Source organism: Plutella xylostella, chromosome 22, assembly GCF_932276165.1.
Source record: "Plutella xylostella chromosome 22, ilPluXylo3.1, whole genome shotgun sequence".
NCBI classification, from domain to species: Eukaryota; Metazoa; Arthropoda; class Insecta; order Lepidoptera; family Plutellidae; genus Plutella; species Plutella xylostella.
In genome coordinates this window covers 5,832,945-5,851,413 of record NC_064002.1, presented here as the reverse complement: position 1 = coordinate 5,851,413, position 18,469 = coordinate 5,832,945, and the positions used below count along the sequence as shown (strand labels likewise).

General features: G+C 36.1%; 1 protein-coding gene across 2 annotated transcripts in view; it reads right to left on the bottom strand.

Moving 5' to 3' along the window:
• Window positions 1-7,012: 7,012 nt before the first annotated feature.
• Window positions 7,013-18,469, bottom strand: part of LOC105382736 (cardioacceleratory peptide receptor-like) — a 76,717-nt gene continuing 65,260 nt past the window's right edge. Inside the window, exons 8-11 of one of the 2 annotated variants that reach the window (XM_048628925.1) lie at window positions 11,010-11,111; window positions 10,183-10,363; window positions 8,682-8,820; window positions 7,013-8,036 (exon numbers count right to left, since the gene is read on the bottom strand). In XM_048628925.1, coding sequence (XP_048484882.1) covers window positions 7,935-8,036; window positions 8,682-8,820; window positions 10,183-10,363; window positions 11,010-11,111 — 524 coding nt within the window. In that variant the 3' untranslated portion in view covers window positions 7,013-7,934. Of the gene's footprint in view, window positions 8,037-8,681; window positions 8,821-10,182; window positions 10,368-11,009; window positions 11,112-18,469 lie in introns of those variants that run through there. The other variant, XM_048628926.1, reaches the window with a different exon arrangement.

Below are 18,469 nucleotides of genomic sequence, written 5' to 3'. Positions count from 1 at the left end.
GAACTGGTAGGTACACCAATTTAAAAACGCTTGGCGTACGAGTATTACCAGCTAATTACCTACTTTACTTACGGTCTGAAACTTTTAGTTGTTTAAATTTGGCTCTCTAAATTCCTAACCTTAACTTATTAACATAGGATTCTCATCTTTTGGGATACGAAAGATGGTAGAATTACTCGTAAAAATCAGTGACACTACACACCCCCCATCTCACTACATCAAGCCCACACCTATAAGTAGAAGGGAAGAGAATATAAAATTACGGAAAGCCACTGTAATTCACAGATTATTGCCCGTAAATAAAAGAAAATTGCATGTCTTACTTATCCGGCAGGATTCCAGGCTTCTGTTGGTTGGCTAACTTCCAGCATGAATTGGGAATATAAAAGACGTAGTACTTAGGTAGGTACATACATATAGTGGGTACCTACTGAGACTGAGGCTACCTATTTGTATGTATTATATATGCCTTATAATGTAAAAAGAAAAAAAGCTATTGTTATAAAAAATATTCTGATGGTATTAAAATAATAAATGATTTTTCATTTTGGGTGATCTTACGGAAATGTGAGGAATCCACAAAACCGTGTCTATTGTTACAGAAAACCGAACAATACAAATAAAATAAATGCTGGAACGCTCTCGAAACCCGATATCATGCACAGTTAGGGAGACTAGATCTAGAATATTCTCTGAAACAGTTCCAACATGTGCTCCTTGATAGAATTTTCCTACGTAAATAAGTAAGGTGTTGTTTAAAAAACACAAGACAATCTGCTATTATGACTATTATGACATCATGTTTTTCATAGTCACAGGACACTAACAACACACACATTAAACATCCAAAAGCTAAAAAACAAACTGTAAAAAGAAAACTGCCCGGCCGGGATTCAAACCCGGGACCTTCCCTAGCCAGCAGCCACTCTGTCTAATTAGACTACTTCTGGGTCGTAGAGTCGAAAATCTAAGTGAAAATCAAAACGATATCCTGATATTTTGTGTTAAAAGAGTACGTTGGAGTTATGTGATGATTACGATAAAAGCTTGAAAAGAAGCTTTTTCAAAAATTTCACGTTGTGGCTGCCAAAATGGTAAAAGCATGGCAACTATATACTTTTCTCTATAGTAGGTACCTACAGTCAACAAAAAACTAAATCTAATTCTCGCCGAAAAAAACAGTTTCCTACCCTGTAAGTATCTTGTGAATGATGAGCCGAAGAAAACATAGTAATTACTTACCTGAAGATTTTGAGTAATTTATTGGCGCTATAGCTTACTAACATTTATAAATTCATTATTTACTCACTTTTATGAAGACACAGAATTCACAGCGGGACTTCAAGAATAAACCAGACTTTAGTAATATTATTTAAGTTGGACGACTCCATTTGTGTAAATGGCGTTTTTTATTATAACGGAATGAGATTTTCAACTTCTTGACACAGATCGTTCTTTATTACTAAAAATAGGGTTTTGGGCGCTTTGTGGGGAAATTACTTTCAGAGGAAAATGTATGCTTAAACAGAGCTTTTGAAAGAGAAACATTACGAGTAACTAGGTGTCTGTCACTTAAAACGTGCGTAAAAGAGATGTTTTGTGCTGCCAAACCTTGTTGTATCATTACATTAAATAACTTTTCAAATACCCGCTAAGCCTGTATTTTTTTGCGTCTAGGTCTTATTGTACCTATGAAGTGTAGCTTATTGTATTTTCACTTCAGCGCAGTCATGACATAAAGGGTCGAATTCTATCCGTGAACTTTCAAAAGACTGGTCAATGTTCACTACATTCACCAGTCTTTTGTTCACGGATGTTTTTTTTTTAAAAACAATGGATTTTGGTGACATAACCGAATTTCAGGCTGAAAACGGGGTTGTTTTAAATTTAATAATGTTATCTCAAGAACCTACCTAGATCTACTATAATTTAAGGGTACTTCTCCATATTTATTTATAATAAGTATAGCAATTTAAGTGTCCCTAAAATTAGGGTCCTGTTATTACCCAATTTTCAACTGTTTAACAACAATGAAACATTCGTGTCTAGTCGTGAGTGAGAGAGGTACCGAAGTACACTTATTGCTAATCACTATCAATAGCCCAGTTTTCAGGAAACACGCATTAATAATCGTTTATTTAGCAGCTATCGCCCTTTCCTATGTATCGTGCATCACGTCTTCGCAAATATCAAAAACTATAGCAGTTTAAGCAGAGGATGTTGGAGGTCAAATGAAAGGATCAGAGGATTATCAATGTAATCATTGTGGATTGTGGTCGCACTGGCAAGCTTATAGAAAAGCTGAATAGAAACGGCTTCAAGGTTAATTCGGTGGAAAAACCATCTGAAAGTAATTTGGTGATGAGTAAATTACTCTTTGGTGTTTAGACGGAAAACCCTTGTAATTTAAAAACTGTTTTGTATATAGTAGACAACCGGTTAATCTTATGGTTGGCTTGGACGTCTCGGGTTCTAATTTTGGTTACGATGGTCACATAACTCACAGATAGATATTTTGATATTATTATGCCACTGCTATATTCCAAATATTGGGTACTTACTAAAGTTTTTTGATATTTTATGAACATTTAATTGCCAATACTTAAACTACCCACCACAAATTGCGTCAAAGATACAAAGTATTTAAATATACTTCTCTAGTCAGTGGGGAACTTGCCTGCAGCTTGCAATGGCTACTTGCTAACATAAAGTTTAAGTTAATTGGACTTCTCTTTAGTTGTATCTACGAACTTTGGTGTCACAGGCAACTTTGATTGGAAGTTGTAAGCCGGGAATTTCCAATTTAGTCCGCTAGATGGCAGTTTGCAATTATTTGCGCTTGAAGATATTTTAATACATGGCTATCTGACAACCAGCTTATGACGTTTGCGGAGCTTTACTGTTCAACAACTTTTGAAACAGACTGAACGAGATGCGTATTTGAAGCGCTTCGCTCACTGCACGAGAGTCGAGGCGGCGGCGGCGGCGGGGCGGTGTCTTCTGTATGTGAGCCCACAGTTCGACGTTCAATGTAGACGTCAGGCGGAGGCGCGTCGAAGTCGCTGTTCTAATTTAGCTTATTAAAAGTTATAAAAAAAAAACTTTTTTACGTTTTCAACAGCTTATCTTCTAACTCTTATACTGAAGTTAATAGTTTTGAATTTAATACAAGTATATCTTGTAATAAACAACATTAAAACGAGATATCATGTCATAACTATATGTTAGAGTAGCTATGAGGAAAAAAACATTGTTTTGCTTTTAAAATACGTAAGTAAACTCTAGGATTGTTCACTGGAAATGCCATTCACACGGCTCTATGGAACGAATAAAATAATTAATTCAACACGAACCATTTCGAAGTTAGCCAACCGAGAACGACGGACTGAACAGAGAAGGATTTTAAACCTGGATTTTCTCATGGTATGCGCTCTACTCGCGGCTGTCTGGAAAACATTTAGAATATCCAACGAAAGCTTTTTAATTGAATAAGTTTGTTCGAATGAGCTCAACGGTAGAACGTAGGTGTTTAAGTCCATTGTATGAAATTCAGCATACCTAGCACGAAGAGACAAGATGTGATAGTTACACCGCGCGGCCACGATACTTTTATCACAATAAATCTTGTCTTCAGACCACGCACGCACAAGCCATAGGTAGTGTGACAAAATTGTATGTAGCAGTCATTCCCACGTCCATGTTACTAGGAGTGATTAATCTATAGATCATTATGATATGGATGGAACTTAATAGTTAATTATGATAAAGAAACAATTTAACTACCTAATATAAAAACCAAAGCATATAGGTATTTATTTATAAAAGTGGCAGCATAACCAATTTTCGTTATGAATAACTTGTCTATCATGTATGCAGTCGTGTCTAGACCTAGACTGGAACTCAAAACGGCAGCTGACGAAGCAATCGTAAAACCTAGGAATAAGAGACAATTACAGGTTACCTAAGATGGACGGTTGATGACGGAAATCTCCATACAGATTACTGCTATGACTGAAAATTGTTTCAGAGTTTAATTATCTCGAGACGCTGTAAAATAATTGTCTTACATTACGACCACATCATCAACATACATTTCATGACCTAACATTTAAACATACAGAAGTTGAGGTATTTATATTTATTCAATGGAAGCTATCATCGCAAAAAGACGTACCTAAGTACCTTTTTTCTGTCTTTGGGAGGCTTTGTTTCATCTAAGTCTGACGACAGCAAAAAAAAGAAGGAAAAAGGTTTTAAGGCGATGCCTTGAATGTGGACAGAACCTAGTATTTTATATTTTAACTTTTCAGTGGCATATAAGTAGGTTCGTAATTTTATTTACTATAAGGAGTAGTTAGCTGAATAGAGTACCTACTTAAACAAAATTTAATGTGCTTATACCAAATTGTGTTCTTTTTACTATTTACGCTACGCAGCATTTCTAGATGTATCATTAATATACTTTGCCGTGTTTACTGGAGTAACACATAATCACGTGTTATCCGTGGCGCGGCGGCGAACACAATAAATCCACGTTATTAACGCTACAAGGATTCCGGGACCTTTCCCAGTAATTATCGACGGCGTAATGGACCCGATAGTGATGCAATCAAAATCTGTTTCCTGGTGTTTCTAGCTATATAGGTACTTAGGGTTATACAATGTACAATTGTACATGTATGCTATATGAAGGCACCTAGTTAATGTGTTCTTATAAGGTACTTACTCATTGCCAACGGGAAACCGGGAAATGATAGACACATACTTACTTACCCTTATTAATAATGTTTTACATAATAATATACTTACTTAAATATTAACTTTTAGCGCTTATAGTTGATTAACCACGTAAAAAAAATAAGATTAGATAGATAGGTAGGTACTTGCTCGTAGTACCTACGGTCAGTTACATGAGAAGCTATTTATACACACTGTTTACCGAGACAAACCTACCTACTCTATGTTTAAATGAAGTTAGGCATTTTGTGAGTTTTACAAAGTACAAGTTTAGTGTATAGCAACTTATTCAGCTGACATTACTTGTATAATTTTTTTATCATATTATAATTAAATTATTATGAAAGCACACTTCACATCCTTTACAAAATCGTTTTTTTTAAATGAGATTTAAAAAAAAAAACACGCACTCACGCCTTGTACTAATGTACTCCCTTGCGGGGTAGGCAGAGGTGCATTGCTGCACCCACTTTTCGCCAGAGTGTATGTTAGTCCCAATGTAATAGGGGGCGGGCCTATTGCCATTTTACGGGCACATCCAAGACCCGAGAAAAACCCCGTTCAAATACCTGTGTTTAAACAAATATCTGCCCCGGCCGGGAATCGAACCCGGGACCATCGGCTCAGTAGTCAGGGTCACTAACCACTACGCCATTCGGTCGTCGTCATTGAGATTTATAATGTCAATTTATATAATATGAAATACCTATGTAGGTAAGTTACCACCTTGCAAACATAGTATTTTTTCCTTCGAGATGATCACGCAACAATAAAGTTATTATTACTTCCCCTTCGTGATCAAATCCCTCACTCGGGGCGGACACTCGGTCGGAAAACTCGGGAAAGACAGAAATTAAATTTATTTTTGCGACGACGAGCGTGGCGGGAAGGCAGGAAATCATTTTATTAATTTACGACCTTTTATTGCACTTTCAGATTTGAAATCAAAACCATTTCTACTATTATAGCTTTTAGTCGTTTTGGTTGGTATCGTAATTCATGATGCAAGAACAGTTTATCATGGAACCCAGGCTTATCATATGATGATGATCATGTCCTCCTAGCCGAATTTCAACCACAGCGGCCAATCTCAATTGAGATCAGCCATCTACCATAGAATAACTAAGTACTTTGTTATTCTATGCATCTACGCAGGAGTAGATTATAGTGCCCAAGTGTGTGCGCAGTACACAGGAGCACTCTCTGTTCCATCACTCTCATAGCCTAATGGGACGGATTGACCGATACGACTGGTGAGAGCTAGGCGCAGGACCAACTGCTTTACATGCCCATCCGACAGCATGGATCGTTTCACTGTTTCGGACATCAGGTGATCAGCCTTCTATGTCCTATAAGCAAACTTAGAACCACAATTTAGAAACACAAATTGATGGTCCCACCCGGGAATCGAACCCAGGACCTCTGGGTCATGAAGCGAAGCTTCTACCACTAGACCACAGAGGCTGTCTAAGACCACAGAGGCAGTCTAAGACCACAGACTCTGTGGTCTTAGACTTGCCTCTGAGGCAGTCTGTGCAGTCTTATCATATTATTATAATCAAAGCTTATCATGTACAAGAGTCCGAGTGCACTGCCACTACGTCATTTCACCTTCAAATTATGTAAACCTATGTGCTGGAATTTTGTTTCTGAAGTTTAGTTACCTACCTACTCAAACTCAAACTCAAACCTACTCTGGAATTTTAGTCTCTTATATAACATGTAACATGCATCTGCTCATCTCATCTCAGGTTATTTTGTCTAAATAACACATACTCCATCTTGTATTCAAGAAAAAAAGCTTTCCCTAAAACTAAAAGGAAAGCATCTCTTCACTTACGTATTTCAAGTTCTGAAGTCGTAGTTTATGATTAGAGAAATAGATGGCGCTGTCATTATATTCCTAGCTTCGTCGCTAACTTAATAAATAGTACACTCACCGCCATAAATGTGCATAGCTCATTATGTAATGTTTTCTATCTCAAATAATATCATCAATTACGTCTTTATTACAACTTACAACCCGACTAATAACTAAGCTAAGGACCGCCTAGCAAGGAAACATTTTATCTAGCTGGAGTTGTACTTGTTTTTCTACGGGACCATCTATGATTCCGTTTCTAATTTCTAAGGTTTTGGACATTGTAATAGCTATATTGAATTTTCAAACAAAGGTCCCACCTACCTACACCATGTGATTCGTGCGTCTATATTTTCTAACTCGCCTACATATCGATTTTGTTCTGCTAAGTTCAGTAACATAGTAAAAAAACGATAAGTTTCCAACATAGTAATTTATTCAATAAATATGTATAGTTACTGTAAATATTTACAAACCGTTTCATTTATGGAGGAAAATTTTATACAATATTGCTTATACCTTGTTGAACGTGGAATTTCAATTTGTTCACTTAAGTTAATATTCTTAGGTAGGTTTTACCAGCACAATTTTGTTTCTTTATTTTTAAGTTTAGTTTATTTACAGCTACGGTCATAACAATACAAAAATAGGAAGTTATAATTTATATTATACCTAATACATTCACTATTACCTATATCTTCGAAATATTGTAGTTATATTCGTTAATTATTGTTACTAAACCTAAGTTAAATAAGCCTCATATCGAATACTGTAGGTTCAATTCAAATTATACTTAGCTTTCATACCTAATTTGTAACTTTTTTACACTTGGCCTAATTTTATTACAAATTCCGTTTAATCATAAAGAAATCATGTCCAATGGTCCTGTGGATATAAAATCAATGATGAAATTCCTATCATTCATACATAATATTATGTCCCACAAACTCTACTAAAAACAATTCATGTTCTAAATTATTCTAAAGTACTAATCAAATAAATAGGTCTCTACGCATCTAGGTTCTACTGACTAAAATAAATGCATTATAAATATTCTTAATTATTTTAAACATTCTTACCTAAACTTAATACAAAATAGAGTTTATTTTCAATACTTTAGTGGCGAAATTTATTCGTATCGATACACCAAAAGGATCCATATACACCATTTACCTACATATATCGAAACACACAGATTATAATACTTTTCAATTAAATATCTTCACTGTCCACTATAAGGTCTCTTATGCTTATAACAGAAGCATGGTGCATGTGGCGGCACCGGCGTCTGACACTAGAGCATCACGTCATTCGACGTCAGTTCGTCAGTTCGTTGTCAATCCTTCGTGGACGTCAGCACGAGGAGTTGCGTTCGTCGCGAGTCGTGGTTGCCGTGGTGGAGGCGGGAGACGCTGCTGCTTCTAGTGCGGTTCAGCGTCTGAAATCAGAAGTGGTAAATTTTATTTATTTATTTAACTCCTTATTGCACAAATTATAATAAAACAAAAGAGCGAAGGGAGGACTTAATGCTAAAAGCTACGAGCTAGGAATAGTGCAATTAAATCAGTAAAAAGGCTTATCAATATCCAAAAATATGTTAAAGTATTACGTTTCATCATCATCATCAGCGTATAGCTGTCCACTACTGCACGTAGGCCTCTCCGAAAGCACGCCACATGCGATCAATAGCTTTCCGAATCCAATCATAAACAGCCACCTTTTGCAAGTCGTCACCCCATCTAGCTGGAGGGCGTCCCACACGTATCACGTTTGGGAGCCCAAATTTTTTGGCGCCCAAACGTGTGCCTCCATTATGGGCGCACGCTGGGCGCCAAAAAACTTTAGTCATTTAATCATAGGAAAAATCATGTGAGTGCGTGTGTATTTGTATTGAACAGGTGGACATACTTCTGTAAGCTGAAAGCTTTAAGGTAGGCCACTTAATTGTTAAATTAACGGCCTGTTTCGCAATGTCTGAATAATGGTTACGCTGCTGGACATGCTAGCAGCATTTATTTTATCCCAGAGGTAACTTTTATCCAAACACTGCGGAACAGGCCCATAGAGTTACAAATAAACCCACAGTAGCAACAGAATGCGTCCTTCGCGCATGCGTGGAGCTGAGCAAGTCGGAGTGCGCGGTGGAGTCGGAGCGGGACCGCAGGGTGCCGCGCGCGCGCCGCCGCCGCCCGCACCACAGCCAGCGGTAGGGGGGCACCCTCCTGGAATAGATATATATGAGGTTTATTAGAACATAATAAGGCGTTTTGACGCTGTAGATCAGGCGGTAGGAGTGACGTAGCTGCTTCCGGGCCACACGGGCCTGCCGGTTCGAATACTGACCAGAGCCTGTCGTGAGGGTTATGCAATATCATCATCATCACGACTCAATACGGCCCCACTGCTGGGACACGGGTCTCCGCAGAAGAAGGTTTTAGGTCTAGTCCACCACGCTGGCCTAGTGCGGTTTGGTAGATCAAAATAGGATCAGCTTGTGCTGAGAGAGTTATCGGGTAAGTAGGCCACCAGACTGTCAGATGTTCACAGGGTTTATTAGGTACACCCACGGTACACCATACAGGCTGTATAATAATCTTGACACCGTAGATTTTGCTAGCGGCGTATAATTGAAGTAATTCTCCTCAATCACCACTTATTTCCTTTATCAATGTTAAACAATACTCTGATTTTCCTTTCAGGATAACGTCTGAATTTTAAGCCAATACATTATTTGCATAATAATGTGTAAATAATGACATTATGCATACAGCTATTCATATTAGCTTATATATTACCTTAAAATTACCATATTAACAAAGCCTTCGAAAGCGACTAAGTAGTTTTAGGAGCAGGCCAATTTTACGGATCAGCTAAAATTAACATGGAAATTGATCGTGCTTCACTGGAATTTTGTGATATTTTAGGTAGCTTATTGGTTAATTATGATTCCAGTGTACACATTATTATGTTATGAATACATGAATGGCTTAATAGCAGATTGATTCATGCACCTGTACTCTTTTGTGTATTATCTTATAATAATAATAATAATATGTGGGGACATCTCACACACGGCCATCCGACCCCAAGCTAGGCAGAGTCTGTGTTATGGGTATCGGACAGCTGATATATCTACACAAATACATATATAGATAGATACTAAATATAAATAACAACAAACAAGACCCGAGTACAAATATTTGTCTTTAAACAAATAGCCGGGAATCGAACCCGGGACCTTCGGCATAGCAGTCAGGGCCACTAACCACTACGCCATTCGACCGTCAGTATCTGTGAATTTTATTTTATCTCTAATCTATTATTTCTTAAAGAGGAAAACGAGGGGTCATGAGTTACGATCGTATGCATGTAGGTACTTGTGTTACCATACCCTGCACACACACCTATAAAAATGGTGACTTTAGCAGCATCTTTAGTCGCTAGCCTAATTCGATAGCAATTTGTATGACAAATGACTACATTGGCGCTGTTCTTTTTCCATATGGTTCCATAGTATCGTACAACGCTAGCGAATGCCATGTTGTATAATCCGTGATAGACACACTGACTTCAAAATCTCTCACCTAAGACTGGAGTATATATGCGGCGAGAACATGCAGCAGATGAGCGGGTTGGCGGCGGAGTTGAGCGGCGCGAGGCTCTGGATGAGCGTGGCCACCGCCATGGTCGTCTGAGACTGCGGGAAGTAGTCGTAGACTTGCAGCAGGTCGAACACGATGTACGGCGACCAGCACAGGACGAACACTGCCTTGTGGAGAGAAGGGGGAGTTAGCAATGTGGACATGGATACAGACCGGCCGCACGGCACCGTTATCGACGCAGATAATACATCTCTGTATGTATCCTTGTTACACCAACCGAGTAGAGTGGCGAGACAGTATCCTCGGCTACTCGGTCAATTGCTAGCCGTTCATTGGTCGAGGATCGGCCGAGGAGGATACTGACTCACCACTCTATTCTGTAGGGTATCAGGGTATAATAAACGTCACTATTGCCATTAATGATAAACACGGCTATGTGATTGATGGATCGCGTAACTAACTTAACTTCGTCCATAAAGATGCAGTGTGGGTCTGAATAGATATTTCGATAGGCCAAATAAAGTTGCATTCGTCTATATAGTCGTTTTATAGTCCACTACTACGCTAGACTCTTTAATTATATCAATAAATATCAAGGGGACGAAACATTGCATAGACATCAAACGCTACTACTGCATTCACAAGAAGAAGAAGTGTTAATATTTATAAATCGTTTACTCAGCAGTGCGTCATTCCCAACTAACAAATGCGTAAAAGAAACGCCAGTCAAAACAGCACATTAGTTATCAAAACAAATGCTAGCTGTCTCAATCAAAGTCTTTGTATCAGACAACTCTTGGACAACTCACCAAACACAATGACGAATGTCATCTTGACACTCTTGATCTTGGCTCGAGGTATGAGCCCGCGGGAGCTGGCTCGACGCGACTCGGGGTCACTGTCCATCTGGCCTGAAATAGATTTAAAAATAAATTGGGTATTTTTCATCAAACGTATAAATGGCAAATGCCACCGGAAAACGTAATGTGGGCCAGAACGCTTGATAGATTACATATGGGGGAATGGGGGCATTCAAGATGCAATATTTTAATTAAGGACCTAATGGCGCATTACTAACCATTGCGTCATTGGGTCCAGTTTAGATTACCAATATACGAACAAGATGGAGAGTCATTGCAAAAAAAAAGTCTCGGCAAATAACACCGTACTTTTACCACTGAGCTCTTCTTTTGTATTAGATCGGTTACCTAGTTAGAAGATGTGTGACTTTATTCATTGGTGTCTTTAGGTTGAACTTAACACGGTTTGACAGTAACAAAATGCGGACAGTTTTTTACTATGTTTTTGTACTTTTATGTGAGACACCATCTTGTTAATAATATATTGTTAATCTAAGCACGTTTTGAAGAGCGCGGGTCCCGGATCCTGACTAGGGCCGTATTTGTTAGCGTACCGTTTATTTGTACTAAGGGCTTGCTGAATTGAGGGTAAGTAGAGGTGAATTGCTACATCCACTTTTCACCACAGTTATGTATGTACGTCTTTAATGTTATATGGGCCGGGCCTATTGCACTATCTTCCGGGCCAAACACACTGTGATTAAACAAATATACCTGGATACCTGGCCGAGAATCAAAAACAAAATAGTTTAATAAATAAATATAATTTAAAATACCGACCAATATTTTTTTTCCTTGCCCTATCTTTTCAATTAAGTACTTAAATGAATTTACAATGGCTCAGTAAATGTATGCTTTATTTAGTTCAACCACATACTATTATATTTGTATGCGTCTGTATTCTACAAACGTATAACGTTATCGATTACCCGAGTGGTATTAATATCCAATTCCAAGAGACAGTCACATTAGCGGCGTGTGAAGTGAACCCGTCAACGGATTGCCCCATTTTTTAAGTGAATCCGCATAACATACAATAAATGGTGATAAATTCTGCTTATTTTGCTACCATATTATTTAGGATGTGGTATAACTCAAAAAACTTATTAAGTTTAAGAAACGCATCATCGAGTGTGTATTTAAAAGGAGGAAGTTTCTGTCTCGTGAGCCCAGTTTTTGCAGTATGAGTATGACCGATATTGTGATTAAAATTACGGATTTCAGCGAGCTTCGCACTTCTAAGATCTATAAGTATTTACCGTGCTATTGCTGTATCAATGCATCAGTCAATCACTATTCAGAAAAATATAATATTTAAAACTCTTATTCTGAATATAATATTTAGATTTTGCCTGCATTTCTCCGTTTTTTCACTGTTCTGACAATAAATCCCAGTGATCTTGTTTCCTGTGCTGTCACAAACACCCGATGAGTTGTCGACTTTGATATTTTACGTAGCGTCTCACTGGTTGTTTACTTCGCCTAGCTAATTAGTTCCTTTGTAGTGGAACTCCATATATTTCACGTGGTCTTAATAAAGCCCCTTTTAAAATCATGTGTTTCTATTTGGGGAGTGAATTTGATGTTATAAATGTTTACAAGGAAAAAATAATATTTTTTTGTAACATTTTAGGCTTAGCTGATATTTTCAGTATGCCAGCCTAACGCCATCGCCAGTCGGCTGCAGAGTCTCTGAAGTTTCCCCCTGCCGTCTGGACTATTTTTAAGCACTTAAAACTTTCTAAAACAATACAGCTACACAAAAGGTCGAAGCTAGCAAATAAACGGGATCTAAAAATAATATTTAAATAATTGTTTTTCTCGTAATGCTTGGATCAATATCAGGAAACATCTTAGCCATCGTTACACGTGGCTGTCACTGTAAAACGGTCTTTGTTTAGGTACATGGTAACGCTTATTCCTAAACCACTCCCGTTCATTCGGTTCATACAATATAAGGAGTAGGTAGGTGGGCAGTTCTTCTTTTTAACCTACATAACTTAGTCTCCATCAGTTGTGAAGAAAAAATCATGAGTTTTACAAATATTTATTTATTTATTTATATTTCAGCGTGCATTGTACTAAAAACACAACGGCTGTGCACGTTTACAAAAATATAAATTTATATTTTTGTATTTAAAATTACGTTACAGAGTGGTAAATCCGCGTGACAGAGGAGTATTTCATACGAATCTTGGCTGTCTCCCGCCACTTCATCCTGCGCATATTCGATAATGTTACAAAAAATATATATGACAACATAAAATATAAAAATTTATTTAAACTCCAGAAGATATTACCTATTTAGTAAAACAAAATAAATATTTTAAAAGGATTTCTGAAATATTTAAAAAAAATGTTGAAAATTTGTCTCTTACTACCTAATGTTTTAGTAGTAACATTCTGTCACGTAGGTTGCCATTTAAAATATTTGTTTGAGCCACTCGTCCTTATTGCCATCGATCTGAGTTTAAGGTCTCCTTTTACCCTTGGTAAGATTTCCCCTTTGAGATCCAGACACCGCGTATCGGCCACCCGCAAAGTGTGACAGGAGGTGCGTGTGTTTATTCGGCGACAGCTTCGTCACGTAGGTAATTGTTAAAATAAAATACAATGAAATTATTATTTTGTTATTTACTCATTGGTAATAACAATTACTTTGAAATCAACATGTGAATATTACACTTTATGTTACTGTTTAAATGCTAATCGACTTTGCAACACATTTTACCCCTCTGTCACACGACAAATCTGTCACATTCTTACCAAACACTCCAACCTGAGAATATTCATCAAAGAAAAATTGAAGAGAAACTACACGTTTTGGTTAAAGTACGAAGCGAAAGGAACGTCCAATACACTTGCGCTTCATTAATAAAAAGTTTCGTTAGTGAAAAAGCTAATTTCGTGCTATTGTTCTCAAGAACAGACGATGAATGTGGTAGACTGTTTAATATGGTGGAGAATGATTTATCGGATGTTTGATGATAACATTAAAGTCCTTCCAGCTTCTAAGGTAATTAAAAAAGGAAAGAGTATTTTTTTCAAGTTCTAAGAGCCACTGCTGTATTTTCGAAATATGGCTGATTAAAACTTTAACAAATTACGTAATTTTCATTATGTTACTTAAATTTTAGGTTGCCGAAAATATTAATTGTGCAGATAAACATTATTTTATGTAGTTGGAACAAATTTGTCCTTTAAGTTCCTGAAATACGGATATTTCACTCTCCAGAGGTTCTCAAGTGTGATTTCATTAGTTATACTAATAATAAAGATATCTCCAGTAAATTTTTTGACTAACTTGAAACCATAATGATTTATATGTAAGTTACTAAATTATTATTTTTAAATAAAACTGTTTTATTCCAAAACGCTGTCGCATATTTAATAGAATAACAACTATGTCACATCGTTTACCACTCTGTAACGATTGGTGTCTCCTGGTAGTCAACTTATTTTTGGTCGTTTATATGTTATGTTATAAATAGTGCAACTTTGGAAAAATCATATTAAATTTATTCATTGATGTTAACGTCTATGCTGTTAATTTTTTACTGTAATTAGTAGCGAAAAAATATTTATAGCAAAAACAAGCTTCATTTTAGCTGAAATTGTGACAGAGTGGTAATAACTACTTAATAAATATTTTGTTATTACTAAAAATCCATTCTTTCATATGTTTTCTAAAATGGTATTTTGTTTATTAACGTATCAAAAAAGTTTCATTTTAATCGACGAAGACTATTTCGTTAAAATAAAATAAAAGATTCTGTGACGAAGGTGTAATTTTCTTTGCCTTATCCACGTAGTATGTTCTGAAAATCTTGAAAAATACTTAAACTTCGCGGCCAACCACCTTTTTCGATAGAATAGAAATGTAGCTATCATAATAACTACTTAATAAATATTTTGTTATTACTAAAAATCCATTCTTTCATATGTTTTCTAAAATGGTATTTTGTTTATTAACGTATCAAAAAAGTTTCATTTTAATCGACGAAGACTATTTCGTTAAAATAAAATAAAAGATTCTGTGACGAAGGTGTAATTTTCTTTGCCTTATCCACGTAGTATGTTCTGAAAATCTTGAAAAATACTTAAACTTCGCGGCCAACCACCTTTTTCGATAGAATAGAAATGTAGCTATCATAATAGAGTGACAGCGCGCGCAAGCGTTAAGTTAACACGTATAACGTATCGCTCCAACAATTAAAACAAATAAGAGTGTAAAAAGTAATATTTACGTATTGAACTTTATATCAAAATGTTCAGCATAAAATAAGCTAAATAACAATATAAACAAAGTGAAAGTGTTGAAAGAATTGTGCATAATATTAACCAAAATCAATTCAAAACATTGGTTACTGTGATAGTGAATGAATCGCGTCGTCGGTCAATGACCGGGCAACGACCGCCCTTCAAAAATTAACCGACATCATTGTCAATAAGTTCACACCTGCACTGGAATAGATACAAAAATTTCGCAAAGATTCTGTATACAAGACTGGCCGACTCGCTAAGCGCTCGTCATACCGCGACGGTGTCACAGGTTCGAGCCTCACCTCGACCGATATATATTTTTGTTTTTTAATTTTATATTTGGTCCTATCATTTGGTATGTCGTCACCACAGCTAGATAATGTAACCACGCGCAGGCGTCGACAAAAAAGCTCAGACGAGCCCAGATATTTGTCGTTAAATTCATCGGGTTCTATAACTAGAGGAAACAGCCTACCGGATTTATCTACTCATATAAATACGGATGAAGTAGAAGAATTGCGTCACGAAATAATTACACTGAAGAGCGAATTAAAAAGTGCACATAATGAGATAGAGTCATTAATTATTTGTAACATTAAGCTTGAAGCAGATGTACTGGAACTACAAAAGAGAGCCGGACTATTGCAAAAGATTTGTGGGGATACTGCAAAAAAAACGCCTGCATCTAACTCTAGGAAGTCTCAAATAAAACCAAAACGTCTTAAACTAACACAAAATGATACAAGCACACCTCTTCATCATTTTGACCCCCCGACTGTCACGGTACGAGAACCAGTGGAACCGAAACCACAACTACAAGAGCAATCTAAGTGTACGGAAATAAAAACACCAGCCCCTATTGCCAGCCAGAAAACAACGGCGCAAAGCTCTGAGAAGCGACCAGATGCGACAATAAAATGCAATAAACGCATCTTAATATTTGGAGGTCAACAATGTACAGGTTTGGCGTCAGCCGTAATTAATTCTAGAAGAGATACGAAGTACGAAAAATACGAAGTTATGTCTTACATTAAATCAAATGCCAGCTGTGAAGAAATCTTAAAGTCCTGTTACAACACCAACATTACAGAATCCGATAAGGTCATAATCTGTGTTGGAGAAAATGACAAGAACCCTATCCAGCTTTCAATGGAACTTTCACACTTTATAAAAACATATTATAAATCCACTGTAATTATTGTAAATATTTTGCAAAGCCAGTTTTTAAATGAAAATAAACTTAATAATATGTTACAAATTCTATGTCAAAATTCAATAAATTGCAAATATGTAAACATTAAGAAATTCTTCAAAAATAGGCACACTTATTTAAAAGATTTGAGTCATGAATTAAATATTATGATTGACACAATCGACTATAACGAAAAGTTTCTGTGCAATAAACTAGAAAAACACTTGCCAAAAGCAAATCCTCTCAAAAAGGGCACCATTCCGTATTATTTTCATAACATGGTAGCTACACGTCAAAAACGGCACGAGGAAAACCTTGAAATATCAGAAAATTTTCAAAACAGTACAGTGAACACAAAGGTAAATATAAATTCCTTTCGTATGTAAAAAACAAAATAAGATAAGTTTGTTCCATCAAAATATTGCCGGCTTTTTATCAAAAAAAGATGAAATAGCTGTTTGTCTTGATAATCTATATGATGATAATATATTTGTTGATGTGGTTTGCCTATCGGAGACATTTGTAGTAAAAGGAGAAGAGGCAAACCTACATTTTAACGATTATAAATTGGCAGATTTTTTTTGTAGGGAAATTAAAAATGATAAAAAGAGAGGTGGAGTATGTATCTTTGTTAAAGAAAACATTGAATACAGAACTCTTTCAGAGCTGCAAAGTTACTGCCAGGAAAAAACCTTTGAATGTTGTGGTATCGAACTTATACACCAAAATTTTACCTTGTTATGTATCTACAGAACACCAGACTCGAATGTTAATGTATTTTTTGATAATATTAATAAATTGCTTCACAATTTAGTTATAAAATCTAACAAAAGAGTTATTCTAACTGGTGACTTCAATATAGACACCATCAAGTCAAACGAAAAAAACTCAAAAATATTCAAGTCGATTCTTTTGAATTTTAACATGGTATCTCATATCACATCCGCAACCAGACAAGCAGCCTGTCTGGATCTCTTTGTAAGCAATATCACGGACAGCACAGGTACGGTAATCGAATTGGGTTTGTCAGACCACAATACAGGACAGATTCTAGATGTTCCACAAAAAATCGAAAAACCCAAAACATATAACTATATTTACAAAAGAGATTTAAATAAAGATAACATTGTAAAGTTTAGAGAATGCTTAAGTAGCCTTACTTGGAGTGAATCATACCAAGCGGATAACTTAGATGAGGCTTTTGATCATTTTCATTCCTTGTTCGTATTATTTTATCAACTATGTTTTCCAAAAGTCAGAGTAAAGGTATCAAATGTAATGGATCGTAGAGTGTGGATTACCAAGGGAATAAAAAAATCATGTATAACAAAAAGACGATTGCGTTCTCATTATTATAGATTTAATTCTTCAGACAATAAAACAAACTTTAACGCCTATTCCAAACTTTTAAAAAAATGTATTCATGTATCGCAGAGAAATATTAATAACTTACAAATAAAACAATCAAAAAATAAATGTAAAAAATCTTGGCAAATTATAAATAGATATACAAATGGAACAACATCAGTAAAACGCGACATAAAAGAAATTAAATTAAATGATAAATCAATCAAGGATCCAAAGGAGATGGCTGAATGTTTTAATGATTTTTTTATAGATGGTATAACGGAAAACGTATCACTTGATCGCAATAAGGTTAAATTAGAACAATTAAACAACAGCATGTATCTTCATCCCTGCGATCCAGCAGAGGTTTTCAAAACTATAATATCATTAAAAAATACAAACTCGGTTGGTCCAGATGAGGTATCGACCAAAATTTTAAAATTTACGGCCGATTTAGTATCGTCAATTATCAGTTACATTATTAATGTGTCGTTTGAACAAGGTATATTTCCAAACACACTAAAACTATTTATGGTAAAACCTTTACATAAGAAAGGATCTAAATCTTCCATGGATAAGTATAGACCGGTTGCACTTTTATCCGTAA